The sequence below is a fragment of the Gracilinanus agilis genome, chromosome 5, assembly GCF_016433145.1.
Source record: "Gracilinanus agilis isolate LMUSP501 chromosome 5, AgileGrace, whole genome shotgun sequence".
Classification (NCBI taxonomy): domain Eukaryota; kingdom Metazoa; phylum Chordata; class Mammalia; order Didelphimorphia; family Didelphidae; genus Gracilinanus; species Gracilinanus agilis.
The window spans coordinates 54,649,540-54,665,716 of record NC_058134.1 but is presented as its reverse complement, the minus strand read 5'-3'; the positions used below and the strand labels follow the sequence as shown (position 1 = coordinate 54,665,716).

Here is a 16,177-nt window from a genome sequence, read left to right as displayed (position 1 = left end):
TGTTGAATAGCATAGCATACAACAAGAACATTTCTTCAATATTTTAACTTCTTCTTTCAATGCAGCAGCTTCAAATTTTCTTTCTGTTTCCACTGCTAAAATCCTTGGGGCAAGGAGACTGAGATAAGTAAAACTCATACTAGTACCTCTAAGATTAACTTTTCACTATACAGAGGTGAATTATAAATTAAGGCCATGGTATATAGTAGATTGCCTGATTTGGACTTAGGAAGAGCTAATTTTCAAATCTTGCCTCTGACAAATATAAATTGACCACGAGCAAGTCATTAATCCTCAGCTTAGCCTCAGTTTCCTTATCTGTAAAATGGGGATAATAATATAATATAATAATAATAGATAACAATAATAAAATTAACAATAATAGTAATAGTAGTAGTAGTAGTAGTAGTAGTAGTAGTAGTAGTAGTAGTAGTAGTAGTAGTAGTAGTAGTAACAGTAGTAGTAACAGTAGTACCTACCTCACAGGGTTATTATAAGGGTCAAATGAGATAATGTTTGTATAACATGCATAGTACCTGGTACATGATAGGCACTACATAAATGTGAGCTATCAAGGAATCGTAAGAGTAGTTTGTGGAATTTTCAGGCTCAAGCTTTCTGTTATGTCTACATTTTAATTATTTTATAACTGATTACCACTTCCTGAGAGAAGTGAAAAGCTAAGAAAGTGAAATTGGAAAATTCAAGTTAATAGGTTGATGGGCATTCTCAACTTATTTAGTTAATGCCTACTATGTGCCATGTACTGTACTAGGCACATTCTTGGGATACTGAAATAAAAATAACAATTCTTGCCCTCTGGGGGCTTGCATTCTATCTGGACAGACTATGTTCATATGTGGATGTGGGTATATACATACCCCCACACACATCCATGCCCACATGCACACTTATCTATACACGCATCTACATTGAAGAATGGTTTGGGAGGTATTAGCAGTTGGAAGGGCATCGGGGAAATACTGAATCACCTAACAGAGTCAAATTGAATAGACTTCAATTTTCAATTCTCTGGTAACATAGTTTATGATTATTCAGTTTTTCTTCATGAGAAACCTGATCCTTGTAATGATTTGACATTTATTTCTCCCAGACCTCAGTTTCTTCATCTGGAAAATGAGAGTTGGGCTAGAAAGCTTCAAAGGTCTAGATCATGACATAAGCAAAAATAGGAGGTTAGATTTGAGTGGGGGCTTGGAAGAAAATCAGAGATTATGAATTCAATTTAAATTCTATCTTGTGCCAGTATCTACACCTGGTTGCCAAACTATACCTCACCACAGAGGTATGTCTCTGAATTATGCAGAAGTGATGAAAGGTACCTTTTATGTGATTAGGGCTCTCTGGTGGGTTAAATTTAGTAGTTACTTTTTAATGGCACGTTGAAATAGTTTACATAAAGTATTCTTACACTCATGGCTATAATTCAGCAGAGGGAATACAAATTTGTGATATTTACATACTATATTAGTGTGTGTGTTTTTTTTTAAACCTTGACCTTCTGGCTTAGATTCAATACTGTATATTGGATCATAGGCAAAAGAGCAATAAGGGCTAGGCAATGGGGGTTATGTGACTTGCCCAGAGTCACACAGCTAGGAAGTGTCTGAGGTCAGATTTGAACCTAGGACCTCCTGTCTCTAGGCCTGGCTCTTGATCCGCTGAGCTACCCAGCTGGCCCAAATATTAATGTTTTAGGTGCATTTTTATAATATAATTTTCCTTGTAGCCCTGGAATTTCAGCTGACCCAGCATTCTAAGTTGAGAGAAATAAACATTTGTTGAATACATGTGCTTTGAAAAAATAGCCATTTTGCTATGAAACAAAAAGCAATTTCTTTTCAAGGACTTGTTTTCAACTAATTATATGACCAAAATGTAATATTTGAGAGTAAATACAATGGTTTCTCAAGCAGTTTTCAAATTTTTACCCACTCTGTGAAAAATTGAAGAATTGTCCTTCATGGAATCCACTTTATTTTTTGAAAAACCCTTACCTTCCATCTTAGAATCAATACTGTGTATTGGCTCCAAGGCAGAAGAGTGGTAAGGGCTAGGCAATGGGGGTCAAGTGACTTGCCCAGAGTCACATAGCTGGAAGTGTCTGAGCCCAGATTTGAACCTAGGACTTCCCGTCTCTAGGCATGGCTCTCAATCCACTGAGCTACCCAGCTGCACCCAGGAATCCACTCTAAAAAAAGAAAAGACTGCAAAAGCTTGACATGTAAAAGATGTAGCAGCCTAGGCTAATTTATATTTTCTTGGAAATTATCATAAAGTGAGAAATCCTCTAAGACACAGGATGCTTCCTATCTGTATGAGAATAAAAGCATTTTAAATGCCCCATTTTTGTGTGTAGGACTCAGTTTGATAAAAACACATTTCAAGACTTGTATAAGATCCCATATAAATCACCTGGTATCTCTCCCAGGTGCTCCAATTCTTATTTCAAGGCAGGAAGAATGCAGCCGGGCTCTGATGTCAGTTTTGGTTCTCTGCTTATTTGTCTTTGTCCCGAGACCTTTGTGTTCCTGCCAGGAAAATAATAGGGTATTTCCAGTGAGTCCCAGTGAGTTTTTTTCCCAACTTTTTTAGTATAAGGCAATTCAGTGTAAAGGCTGATTAGGTCTAAAATGGCATTCTATATTTATTTTCTATAATGGGATACATTATTTTCTTTAGTTTTTTTTTTGTTGGTTTAATGTGAGTCAAATTTGTAGTTGAATTTGTGAGTCAATTGAATCAATAAAACGTTCATGTGTGACATAAGCAAAAGGCTACACTTAGCTTATTTTTTTTTAAACCCTTGTACTTCGGTGTATTGTCTCATAGATGGAAGAGTGGTAAGGGTGGGCAATGGGGGTCAAGTGACTTGCCCAGGGTCACACAGCTGGGAAGTGGCTGAGGCCGGATTTGAACCTAGGACCTCCTGTCTCTAGGCCTGACTCTCACTCCACTGAGCTACCCAGCTGCCCCCTTAGCTTATTTTTTAGGACATCAATACCTCCACTTTGTATCTCTCTCTGGTAATTTGATCTCCATATTTCTGTCTAAAAAAACTCTTTGTAGATAGGCTCAAAATCTCAAAGATCTAGACTTTGAAGCTTTCTCATTTTCCAGATGAGGAAACTGAGGTCTGGGGATCACATGAGTAATAAATGTCAGATCATTACAGGGAGCAGATTTCCCATGAAGAAAGACTGAATTATCATAAACTAATTTACCAGAACTTTTATAAATTAAAATATATTCTGTTTGACTCTGTTAAGTGATTCAGCATATGGTGGGCTAGACTTGGAGACAAGAAGACCTGAATTCAAATCTAGTTTTAGACACTTGCTAATTCTGTGATTCTAAACTAATTTCCCTCCCTGTTCCTTTGTTTCCTTATCTACTACCTCCTAAGCTGCTATGAAAATAAAGATGGGATAACATATGTAAAGTGCTAGGCAAACCTTAAAACATCTAAATGCTAGCTTTTATTATTATTATTTATTATTCAGAAAAATATAAAATTTGCCCAATATAATCTCATGGTGATCAAGAATTGAATTGTGTGGGTTTTAGGTACATACATACATATATATAGTTTTCATGAATTTAGGGCACTATATATGTAATATATGTAAACATATCTGCATATACAACTTTTTCATTGTCTATATCTTTTAAAATAACAGTGTTCTCCAGATTGAATCGCCTGCCAGTATCCGGAAGGGGAAGGGAAAGGGAAGGGAGGAAGGGAGAAAAGTTTGATCATATAACTTAGAAAATCTTGTGTGGAAATTTATTATTACACATAATTGGTAAAGCAAATATAAATAAATAAAAACAAATAACTTTTAAAATGAAAAATAAAATAACTCTTCTCTTGAGTCAGAATGTAGACTGACATCCCATATTTCATTTTATTTCTTCATTTTTCTTTTGTTTATTCAAGTTCTTTTTCATAAAATGACTAATATGGAAGACATTTTACACTATTACATATGTAAAATGTCTATCAGATTGCTTCACATCTCAGGGAGAAGAGAGGGGAGGGAGGGCAGAATGCTGAGATTTGAATAAAAAATGAAGGTTAAAATCGTTTTGTTTTTTCATTTAATCGAGGAAAAAATAAAATATTATTTAAAATATAACAATGTTCTTTTTCCAAGTTTTCGAAGTAGTTGAGAATATGGAATTCCCCATGGATTATTTGCAAATAGATAAAAAGCTCTTTATTTCCTCTTAAAAGAAGTGTTTCATGTGGTGACAATTATCCTGTTTTAAATCAACAAACAAGAAAACATTGTGCATGCAATTGTAAACTTTAAAAACTGAGTCATAGGACCTGAATTCAAATGCTGACTTTGCTGCTTATGTCACTCTGCCTCACTGTGTTCCATGTTCATCTGTAAAATGAGAGAGTTGGACTCTCTGACTTCTAAGGTTCTTTTAACACTACATCTAGGATTCTCCTCTTTATTTCTTCCTCTGTGAAAAGACTTCATAAGGCCCTTTGTGACCTAATATACCCAGTAGGAAGGTGATAAATGTTTGAATAATTTTTTTTCTCTCTCATGCCTAATTTGCATGTGAAAATTTGAAAGGCAAATTTGTTATAGACTAAAATAACCCTATTTCACGGCATATTTTTAATTTCAAGGCTTCTGGTAATTTTTAAAAATGACCTTTAGAGATGAGAATGTAAACATGTCTCGGAGCTAGCAGGATTGCTGCCTTCGTTCACAAGAAGGTAATTCTGTTTGCCTTTAACCAGTAGTTGTTTCTCTTCTACTTCCAAAATAAGTTGTCAAAATGTGAGTTAGACTGAATTGTTGCAGAGGAACTTTAAAGAGACACCATTAGAGAGGGGATCAAATATGCTCTATTTGTTTCCTGTGGTTTTTTTCTCCCTTTTTAAATCTAAAAAAAGGCATAGTATGAAAATCAAATGGAATCCTTCCTACCTTATCAGTTGTGTTTCTATTACAAAAGTATCTTCTACTTTATAACAGTTGTCCACTGGAGTTCTTTTCAGTGTAAGCTTCTCTAATGCATTCAGGAGCCACTGCAGCAATTTAGTTTGCTCAGAAGTATCTCAAATTCAGTTAGATTACATAAAGAGAACACAATGTACATGACAGGTAACCTGGAGCCCATTGTTCTCAATTAGTTCAATATTATCCATCTTCATTATGTCACAGATTTCTCCAGCCAAGTTAATCATAGTGATGGGGATGGATTATTGAAGCAGTGGCAAACACTAGCTGTGTTGCCCAGAGTGACTCTGGGCAAGTCAATTAACTTCTTGCTCCCTCAGTTTCCTCCTCTGTAAAATGAAGGAGTTGGACTCCATGGATTTTTAAGATCCCTTTCAGTTCTAAAAGCTATAATCCTTGAAATGAATGGGCAGTAAAAAGTGTAACAAGGATTAGCATCTAGACTAGGAAAGGGCAGTTAATACATTCATACATTAAGATGGTTTTTACTCTGTATTTATTGAGTCAAATATTTTGCCTTCACTAAAAGTCATTAGTTGCTAGGAATTCTAGCCTTTCACTCACCCAGTACATTTGTGTTCCAACATCTATAGTTAAGGTTACCAAATTATTCTCTTTCAAAGGAGGCACGTATGCAGAGTTGTCCTTCATGAATATGCCGTTTTGTCTTAATTATTTTTTTACTGCTCAGCCACCAATTGGTAAAGCCATAGCATATATTCAACTCTAATGTAGTGAATGGGTTTGAGACCTTTTTCCAATTTCTCCTATCCCACCCAATTTTTACTTAACTTTTTAAAAAAGAAGCAAAAGTTCTATAGAAATGATATTTTTCTTTGATGATTCAAAAAACTGAAGAAGAATTTGGGGAATTGTGTCATCGGTATCCACATCACAAATATTTTCAATATTTTCAAGAAAAAGCATTCTACTTAGCATTTCTACTTTGGGAGGGCAGGAGAGGCTGGTATAATATCTAGGCTGTTTTTCTTTTAATATTTTCAATAAATGGTTGATGATTATAACAACTAGTAAACTAAATCATCAACTACTTTGTTTAGCTTATTTTTTTTTACTTCTTTGGCTATCTCCTTTCGAGGTTACATGCATTGACATATATACTCCTCCTTGTACAAATGGAAGAAGGAAAAAAATATGGAAGATGTATGCCCCAAATGTCACAAATAGAACCATAATCTTCTTTATGTTTCTAACATGCAATAGTGATATGCTAGATGAGTAAATGCTTCTCTGAAAAAGGTGTACACTTAGTTGCTGTGATGAGATCTCTCAAGAGAAGGAAGTTTATTTTTGCATATTATAAATTTAACTTCTAAAATTAAAGATTTACTCTGTTCCTGCCATGAAGGGATATTAGTGATTTGCTTGATAGCAGCTCAAGGTGGTATACATCTTTAGATTTCTGGGATATCCTTACCTTTAGTCTAGGGAACTCAAATAGCTTAGCAAACAGAAAGGGAGATAAATCCACACTAGAACTCATCTGTCTCTGAACTTTAAAATCCACAAATTTACAGCCTCTTAAAATTAACAACCTCTTTTATAATATTGATGTCAGTCTGCCCCACATAAATATGAACAACATGGTTTCTTTTCCTGTTTTGACTGGGAACCATCTTCATGATCAGCAAGCTGAGCTCTCAGGTATAAAGCCTCAAGCTACAGGTAGCTTCTAACCATTTTTAGTTCAACTCATATTAACTTATTAAATTGAAAAAAGATAGACAATTGTATCAAAATGAAAGATATTGCAGCATGTTCATCTTTATGGTCTTTAGGCATGCTGTTCTAACTAGAAGAGGCTGAAGCTCATATTTGCTATAGTTCAAGCTTATTTCTGTAATTAAATTGCTGCATGCATACATACATTGTGGGAGGGAGGTTATTAGGTAAAAGTGATATTTATTGCTTTAAAACAGATTATGTATAACCATCCTCTTTAGGTTACTCAATTTGGAATTTTAAACTGGTTGCAGGTTTCTTAAATTTGTGTGTTTCTTGTGTTTTCTTTTGTTGTTGTTTTCATTTTGTTTTTCAAAGAGATTTCACAAAGTTGCAGATGGCTGGCTCACCTCCAAATAACTCTTCAAGGTACTCTATGCTGGTGATATCTCCCGCCACTGAGCTGCGCGGGAGCATGGAATTGACTTACTGGGGAGGGCTGTATCAGTTAAGTGACTTTTTTTAGTACAATGCATGGGTTTGCAAAGCTTCCATTTTTTTCTACCCTAATGGGTATAAAAAATGTTCTGTTAATAAAAAAATTTAAGTCACATTGTAAACCCACACAATATAATCAGCCATTAATTCTTCTTACTACATTCTTTCCCACATTGCAGCCCTATATCGTTGCTAGGTGTTATGGTGCCCAATTAAAATGTATAATTATTTTCTTAATCACATATAAAGCAATTTCCATATCCTGAGTTCTTTCTGCTATTTTATTATTTATTGAGTTTATTTTATATAACATATTTATATGTAACATATACCATATTTACATATAATAATTTAACTAAATTTATTATTTGTTAAATAGGTTAGTAGCCCAATTTTGTAGGTGCTTAACAGACATTTGTGTCTATACTCTAAAGAAATGAATGCTCAGAGAAGTCAAGTCAATTTCCCAAGATAACTCAGAACAAATCAATAACCCCAAAATCAGTGATGTTGTGTTTGGCTAGTCTTGAACTCTTGCAGAGATCATATTCCTTAGAATCACCATAATCTATAGCTATAGATCAGTGATATTCCCAAATTGGTATAGTCCTCACCAACATTTAAAGTAGTAACGGCCCTCTGAAGGGAATCTAACCTATGAAAAAGCCTATACTTATATCACCTTCACATGACCCTTCTGTTGACAACTTCTCAACCTGTAAGCATTTAATGAATGTATCAATATGCTAAATACTGTGCTAACCACTGTGGTGGGAGAAGCTACTCTCTTTCCCCAAAAAAGGATTGTGCCTCCTGTCAAAGAACTTTATGCTATAGTTTAGTTTAATTTAATACACATCGATTAAGTATGCAAGGGCAGAGGCAAAGAAGTATACTGAACAGAAGGATGGCCGTGGAGTAAGGGAGGCTTGAGTTCAGGTCCTTCCTCTGACATATACTAGTTGGGTGGCCATAAGCAAGTCACACGACCTCTCGGTACTCCAGACATTTCTCTAAAACTATATTAGAGACAAGTTACTGATTTGCCTGGATGAGGAGAATTCCTGACAAAAATGTGCAAATTCATTGAGGTTATTCAGAAAGAAAAATGAAAAGCATCCTCTGACCACAAAAGAGTTTCCATTTTACTGAGGGATCCAGAATCCAAAAGTATAAGCAATTAAAAGGTGACTTGAGGACAGAGAGCCTTTGGAAGTCTTCCCAATAGGAAATGAACCTTGAAGGAAGCTAAGGATGAGAAGGTCCAGAGGTAAAAAGGGAGGAGATGCCAAGTCTAGGTCGTTAAGGATACACAAGTGGCAAATGAAGCAAGTTTATGGAGTCAGATTTAATTAGCTCTGTAGTTCACAGGGAGTCTCTGTAAAGAAAACAGAAGTTATTGATAATGTTACTTTGCTTTGGCATTCAAAATACTGGGGCAGGGGAAGCCTTCATAGCCTTATAGGGATGACTATATAGCACTAATCAGAACATTTGCCAGTTATTCTTTTGTGTTTGTGAACAACATCATAATAAACCTTCTCAAGTCATTTGTGAAAGGTGATTTTTGTATTTTGTAGATAGAGTTAATAAGATGCAGAGTAGAGAAATGCCTGTCTTAGAAGGAAAGACAGATCATGCAATAGAATCTGAATCTCCTGAATCCTAATCAGGGGACTGCAGATTCCGATAAAATCACATATAAGCTAACACCTTCCCTTAACTACTAGATTTCAAATTCGTCAGGTTGGTTAAGGAGAGAGTAGCGATAGAGGAAGTCACAGGAGAATTTGTCATTAGAGGTTACTATTTAATCTTTTTTTTTTTTTTTTAAGAAGCCAGAAACACTTTTGATATTTTGATAGCCTGGATAAACTTAAAAAAGAAATTATCCAGAGCAGCTTGGTGGCTCAGTGGATAGAGAGCCAAGTTTAGAGACAGGAATTCATGAGTTCAAATCCAATCTGAGGCACTTCCTAGCCATGTGATCCTGGGTAAGTCCCTTAACCCCAAGCTCTTACCACTTTTCTACTCTGGAATCTATACTTAGTATTGATTCTAAGATAGAAGGTAAGGTTTCAAATAAACAAACAAACAATCCACTTCAATCAAATTTACTATTTTTATGCCCTTTTTTAAACCTTAAAAGCAAGTTAGCTATTAGCTTCCAAATTTGCCTTATATGCTATTTAAATCATTGGGAGAAGGCAAGCTCTTTACTTAGTTCATTCAGGTCTTTTGGGAATGTTTAAAATTTAGAAGCACACAGATTTTGTTAAGCCAAATATGAAAGGAATCCTGGATGCTTTCTGTTAGTTTTCGAGGGGGGTCTATAGCAAGTAAAAGGCAATATGTATCATTTATATATTCTCGGCAGTACGAGGAAAACCATAATATTCAAAAGTGTTGGTGTAGCTGAGGAAAGTTGCAATCAGGCATTCTTTTCATTTATGCTTTATAAATAACAAATGGCATTTTCTGAGGTTTATCTGATAAAGTTAACCAATTGGTCTTCCTGCTAGTTTTGCAAACCCTATGGACAAAGACATAGAAATTGAATTGACTTGGTTCAAGAGTCATTAACTTTTCAAATTTCTTAATTCCTGTTAGTTTTAGTTCTTTTGTAGTAGCCTCCCAGTATACCGAAGCCTACAGTTTTATATCTTCATAACTAATATTTTTTTGATTAAGGCTGTGAATAATAGATTGCCGTTGAATGTGACCCAGCCATTTGGTTGGTCCAGTTTCTCATAGTCAGCTTACATAGCCCTATGAATATCAAGGACATAGAAATATTACCCTAATGAGCTAGTATGAATCAATTCTGAATAATTTAGACCTATCAGTGTCTGCTGTGTTGAATAGATATGACCTTAGGATAAAAGGAAACTCATTTGCCTTTCTTCTCTGAGTATTATGATGTAGGTCTTTCTATCTTAAAGGAATTAGTTTCCAGTTGTAGTTTTATCTGCAAAGCTTGGTTACTAAGTGAATATAAACTATAAACAAGCGTGATGGGAATAAAAATGAAAAAAATTCCATTTCCCCTCATAAAAATGTTAATTTATTCAATTAAAAGTGATTTGAAACACCAAATTAGCTTTGGTTAAGTTATCTGGAGGCAAATTTTGTAGTGATGGAGGACAGACTCTTACTCTCAAACAAAGGGTGGAAATGAAGTTGAAAACTGTATCCTCGAAAGGATTCAAACAATCAGACAAAGGAATTTCTGCATAGGTGACTACCTCGGAATTTTAAAAGCTCACTGATCTTCAGAATACGTCATCAGAATAACTTTGGCCTTTTAAAGGGACAACAGCTTTATTTCCCCAGTTTTGCCCATTTACGAAGAGAAACCTGCTTTAAATGTTACAGCTTTAAAACCAAATATTGCATTAAAATGCATAGCAACAGAATTTAAATTTGTCAGAATGATTTTTTCTGTGATGTGAATGTTAAGCTCTACTACAAAGGGAAGGATAAGGGATCTGGTTTGAATACATGCACACACATATATGTATGTATATATATGCATCTATATATACACACACATGTAATAAAAATAAAAATTATCTAGTGAGAGTATTCTGCAGTACCTTGGAGGTACAGAGCCACATCAGAAGACTTTCCCCTGTACTTTGGAAGTTACTATTCTAAGACAGCATCAGCCTGGTCAGACATAATATATAAAGAAACCTACTAATCAAAGATATTAAAGGACACTTAGTGTCACACAATTAATAGGAGTTGTGAGAATTTACATGGTTGGAGAATTTATTCTCTAAAATGGGCTAGAGTTGGGGGTGGTAGAAATAAGGCAGTTATTTTTATTTCCTCACGAAGATATGGGGCACTATGTTCTTTCCAAAAAATAAAACAGTCAGGGAGAGTGCATCAGTTGAAAAAAAAGAGGTCATCTATCTACCTGGTCATTGTTCATCAAAGGGAAGCTCCTTGAAAGAAAGATCTCTGAAGCCATTTATTGACATCTAAAAGATTTCAGCAACATCTCCTGTTAGAGTTAATTAGAACTTCCCTAAAGTTCTAACTAGAATTTTCCCAACTTGAAAGTTGTAATCCTACAACACACCTATTTTATTTTGTTGGATTCTCCACCCCCCATTAATATCTTAGCAATTATCTTTCTTTAATGAATTGATTGATTAGTTACTTAATATTTTTGAAGGGATGATTAGACATTAGACTTTATATTTAAACTTCTTGCTTAATAAAGATTTATAAATTAAAAGCTGAATATAGTTTTTTGCTTAATAAGCAACATATTATATACAAAAGGGATTCTGAGAAATAGTAATATCCCAAATAATTAAATGTAAACTCTCATTTAACATTTTAACTTTTTCTTTAAATATAGCATTTGTATTAGATGTTAAAAGGATATTACATTTAACTATAATTCTAAGGTTCATATATACTTTGATAAATGAATGAAAATATTTTGAAGGTAGCTTGTTTTATTCTAGGACCTTGGAAGCCATATTGATACTGACTGCTCAAACCATTAATGTGTCTATCTTTCCAGTTCATTGTTTGGAAGGAATATACTGCCATTTTTTAGGATCAAAGTCAATAAACAGAAAGTTGAGATAGGGGAGCAGCTCACGCTCCATTCTTGGCTCTGTTATGGGTTCTCGCTTAGGCTCAGGTAGATCTGGTCATTTTAGCCTCAGTGAGTTTATCTTCTTCCTATTCAAATAACAATAATAGTTTGTATAATGGCTGTGATGAAGGCCCCATAAAATAATTATTAAGCAGATTGTAAGAAGTCAGACATGCCTTCATACCTTTATTGGGTTTCTGTGGTCTCCCTGTTACAAATGAACTGCTTGTTAATTTGGTGTATGATCGACCTAGTCCTCTGATTTCTCCTTTACTATGCCTTTAGCTTTTCAGAGAGTTGATTCATATCATGGAAATGGGCCTCATTTGTGCATGCTCCCAATGGTTTCATTTTATTTGTCTACTTGGTTCTACTTCTGCTATATCTACCCATCTAGTTGGTTTCTTGGTGGGCATTGGGGAATGCTGGTTTGTCCTTTCTCAGATTTCTTCTTTTTCTATAACATTCCCAGCCCACAGATGCTACCTCATGAAGGAAAAGAGTTGTTTTCATAGCTATACTTTGCATAAGAAGCTATGAAGTTATAAGAAATTACACAGCCCAGGATAGTACCATGAGAAACAATAGGAGCTGGAATTAGATGTGATTGGTCAAAGTGTAGAAAGAAAGGCTTAAGTACTATTCCTAAAAGTTTTCCTGTATTCCCACAGAAATAATAGGACAAAACTTGTTCCATATCCCCGTCTCTCTGTTAAAAAATGTGCCTATACTCAAAATAAAAACCTATACTTATACAGTACGACCAAATAATATGAATGACTAGATTATAATATTTATATTACTATTACAACAAATTAATAAGGAAACTATCTTAAAGGACAAAGCCTTCCAAAGTATTTCAGTAAGAGTAGATTCTTTTCTCCAAGAGAAAGAGAAAAATGTAATTGACTTGTACCTACATATGGACACTTCTAGGGACTGGACTAAATCTTTTGGAGAAACATAACTTCACACAAGTATCAAACAAGGTGTTCGTAGAAACTTTCATGTTTTCTGTTTTCTTTTGGCTACTGCAAAAACAAAGCGTTTTGGTTAATTAAAACATCTTAATACCCCTTGCTACAGAATTAAGTAATTTGGAAAATTTTCTAGTTTCTCTATTATTAAAACCTATATTTTTACCTTTCTTCACAATGTAAGTTGACCTATACAGTGCAGGCAAATTTCCCCATCTGCAACTTCAGAAATTTTCATTTGTCCATGAACAGTAGGTAAACTGGTCTGTTGCTGGTACTAAGATCATTTTCAAATCACTGATGGCTGACAGCTGGAGGCCACCAGCACCTTTGGGGAGCGACATAAGGGTTGAGAGGAAGAAATAAAACTAGAAACTGAAAAAGGCTAAAACTTGGAAATATGAAAGCCAATAGTTCTCTTCCCGTTCTGCATGGAGCCAAGCAGTGCCATAGAAACAAAAGGAACAGGGACTCAGGTGATTCTAATGCCACAATTTGAGAACAAACGATACTACCTACTCATGCTGACAGTAGTTTCCATATCACCTTGCCTCCCTTCATCTAACATAAGCAGATGGTTAAACAATTCACAAAGAACTACCCACAAGTGAATATGGTGGGCTTGGAGACTTGGCTAATATTTTTGCTCATTATGTGACATTGAAGCAAGTTAACATAGCCTCCTTTGAGCCTCAGATTTCTCATCTATAAAATGGGGTTAATATTTGTACTACTCACCTAATAAAATTACTGAGAAGACAACACCTCATGGATCTTAAGCAGGTACTGACATATGAGTGGTTGTTTTTAAATAATGATAGCCTTCTCAAAACCTACAATCACATCCCCAAAGTGATCATCTTAGGTGAAAACTTTCATAGGTTACTGAGTAGAAGAGAGTAAAGAAGTGGTAGAAGTGAGGCAATTAAGAGAACTGAAGAGGAAGGGGGCTTAATTGAAGAAAGTAAAGGAACTAGAGGATGTTTTTTTCAAAACAAATTACAATGCTTTTTAATATAGAATTATTTACATGAGGCAACTGATTGGTTTTTAATCTTCATTTTATATCTGCATAAACTAAAGCTGAGAAATAGCTAGTTAGAGCACAACCGGAGCCATAATGATACCGTGTCTAAGGTATCAGTAAATAATCTATTAAGGAAACTGTTTAAAATCGGAATTTTAGAGTTTGAGTAGACATTGAAGAAAATCTAACCCAATTCCTCATTTTGAAATGAGGAAACTGAGGCACAGAAAATTTTAATGACTTGCCCAAGGTCATTGGCAAAACCAGGTCTCCTGATCGACTCTCACACAACTGCTCTTCCAGCTCGTTATTTATCAACTTATGGAATTTAGGTATTCTGGCATTTTAAACTTTCCAATCTAGTTTTTATTTGACCTTTCCCTCCCCCCTCCCCATATTGTAATTTGTTTCCTGAAGGTCAAGTAACCTGGTTTGGCTATGAAAGCCCTCGTAGCTTCTGGGACTATATCAGAGTGGCCTGCCGAAAGGTTTCCCAGAACTGTATCTGCAGCATTGAGAATATGGAAAATGTCAGTTCTTCAAGAGCCAAGGTAAGGAAGAAAATAGGCCAAGCATAAGTCTATATGTGTATATACAGTGTATAAGCTACAGTAATATGTAGTCTGGATAGCCTGAACATTCAGTAATTCTGATTCTAGGGAAGAAACACTGTAATTTGCTTCTGTTTTAGAGTGGCACTAATTTAAAGCAATTAGCGCAATACAAATTGGGCTTCTGTTAACACATTTTTTCCCTGAGTTCTGATTTTTTTGTTGGTGGTGTTGCTTAAGGATGTTTCCCTCTCTGTTCTGCCATAATGCTTTGCTTAACAAAATTGCTTTATAAATAGAAGGAAGGTGTGAAGCCTGCCACAATGAGACAGGAAAAATAAATCTATATAATGTCCCACAGAAACTCCATTGTCTTGGGATAATTTAATTCAATTCATATTAAAGCAATACTTTAAAATTTATTCTTTGTTTCATAGGAACTCAGACTCATACTATTACTCTGATTAAATCATATATTAATGACCTATAATAATACCAAAAAGTAAACTTATTGAAGAGACTTTAGAAAAAAAGGTTTTTTCCTAAAACCATTTTGAATTTCATTTTTCTTAATAATTTTTTATTTATTATTATAAATAATTAGTTAATTTAAATAATTAGTTAATTATTTAAATTAACTAATTTTGTCCCGATTTAAAATATTCTAAAATAGCTATTAAATCATTTAATACTTAAATGTAGCTGTAGGATGTAATTAGAGATAGAATTTTTCATTTTGTTCATTAAAAATTGATCATGTGGAATATGCTTTTCTATGAAGTTAATATTTGTGTTTTTAATTTCCTTTTGCAGACTGGAGTTATAAATAAAGATTAGAGGAATTTAATATTCTCTTAGAGACTGTTTCAATCCCACAATGATTGACCAAACAATTAAATGTTCTTATGTCAGTAGTTTTCAACTGTTGGACTTAGTGGCATGTAAAGTCCTGAAGGGTACAGATTGTCTTTGTATCCTTAGCATCCAGCACAGTGCTTTGCACATGGTAATTGCTTAATAAGTGTTTACTATATTGAATTGCTAGGAGTCTTTTTAAACTGAACCATTCAGAAGGGCATCCCTGTTCTTAGCAATGTGTATGACATCAGATTTTCTTAGTCAATCAATCAATATTACTAAGCACTGACAACTACTAGGCATTGGGCTAACTGTTGGGGATTCAAAGATACAAATGAAATAGTCCTGTCCTTGTTCCCCTGGCACTTAACACAGCACCTGGCACATAATGAGCACTTGATAGATGTTTGTTAACTTGTTGCCCTCAAAGAACTTATAGCATAGCAGGAGAGACAGCTCATCCTTGGATAAGGATGTTGAAAATAAATATGTAGCATTTTTGGAGGGAGATCCTGGTATTTGGGAAAACAGGCAATGTCTCATTTAGAAGATGACATCTAAAATGAGCTTTGAAGGAAATTAGATATTCTAAGAGGTGGAGATGGTGCGAGTACATTCTAGTATTGGAAAAAGCCCAGAGTCTAAAGATAAAATCTCATGTGTGAAAAATAGCAAAAAGGTAGCTTAGATGGACTGTACACTGGATGAAGAAGACTAAGGTAAAATAATTCTGGGAAGGATTTTGGAAATCAAACAGAAGTTTCTAACTTGATTCTAGAGGGTAAGTTGGAGTTTATTGAGCAAGGGAGTGATATGGTCAGATCTTTGTTTTAGGAATGTAATTTTGGCAGTCTGTGGAAGATAGAGAGACTTAATCATAGATTCTTCCTGATCTTCACACTCTCTCTCTCTCTCTCTCTCTCTCTCTCTCTCTCTCTCTCTCTCTCTCTCTCTCT

The 16,177-nt window shown here is 34.8% G+C and overlaps 1 protein-coding gene across 7 annotated transcripts in view; it reads left to right on the top strand.

Annotated features, from left to right (window-relative positions):
- The window catches only part of RUNDC3B (RUN domain containing 3B), a 121,418-nt gene that overhangs the window by 34,995 nt on the left and 70,246 nt on the right, over window positions 1-16,177 (top strand). For 4 of the 7 annotated variants that reach the window (XM_044679510.1, XM_044679513.1, XM_044679511.1 and 1 more), the window contains exon 3: window positions 14,230-14,363. In XM_044679510.1, the coding sequence (XP_044535445.1) occupies window positions 14,230-14,363 (134 nt within the window). Of the gene's footprint in view, window positions 1-7,067; window positions 7,119-14,229; window positions 14,364-16,177 lie in introns of all 7 variants that reach the window. The other 3 variants (XM_044679512.1, XM_044679508.1, XM_044679507.1) reach the window with 1 other exon arrangement.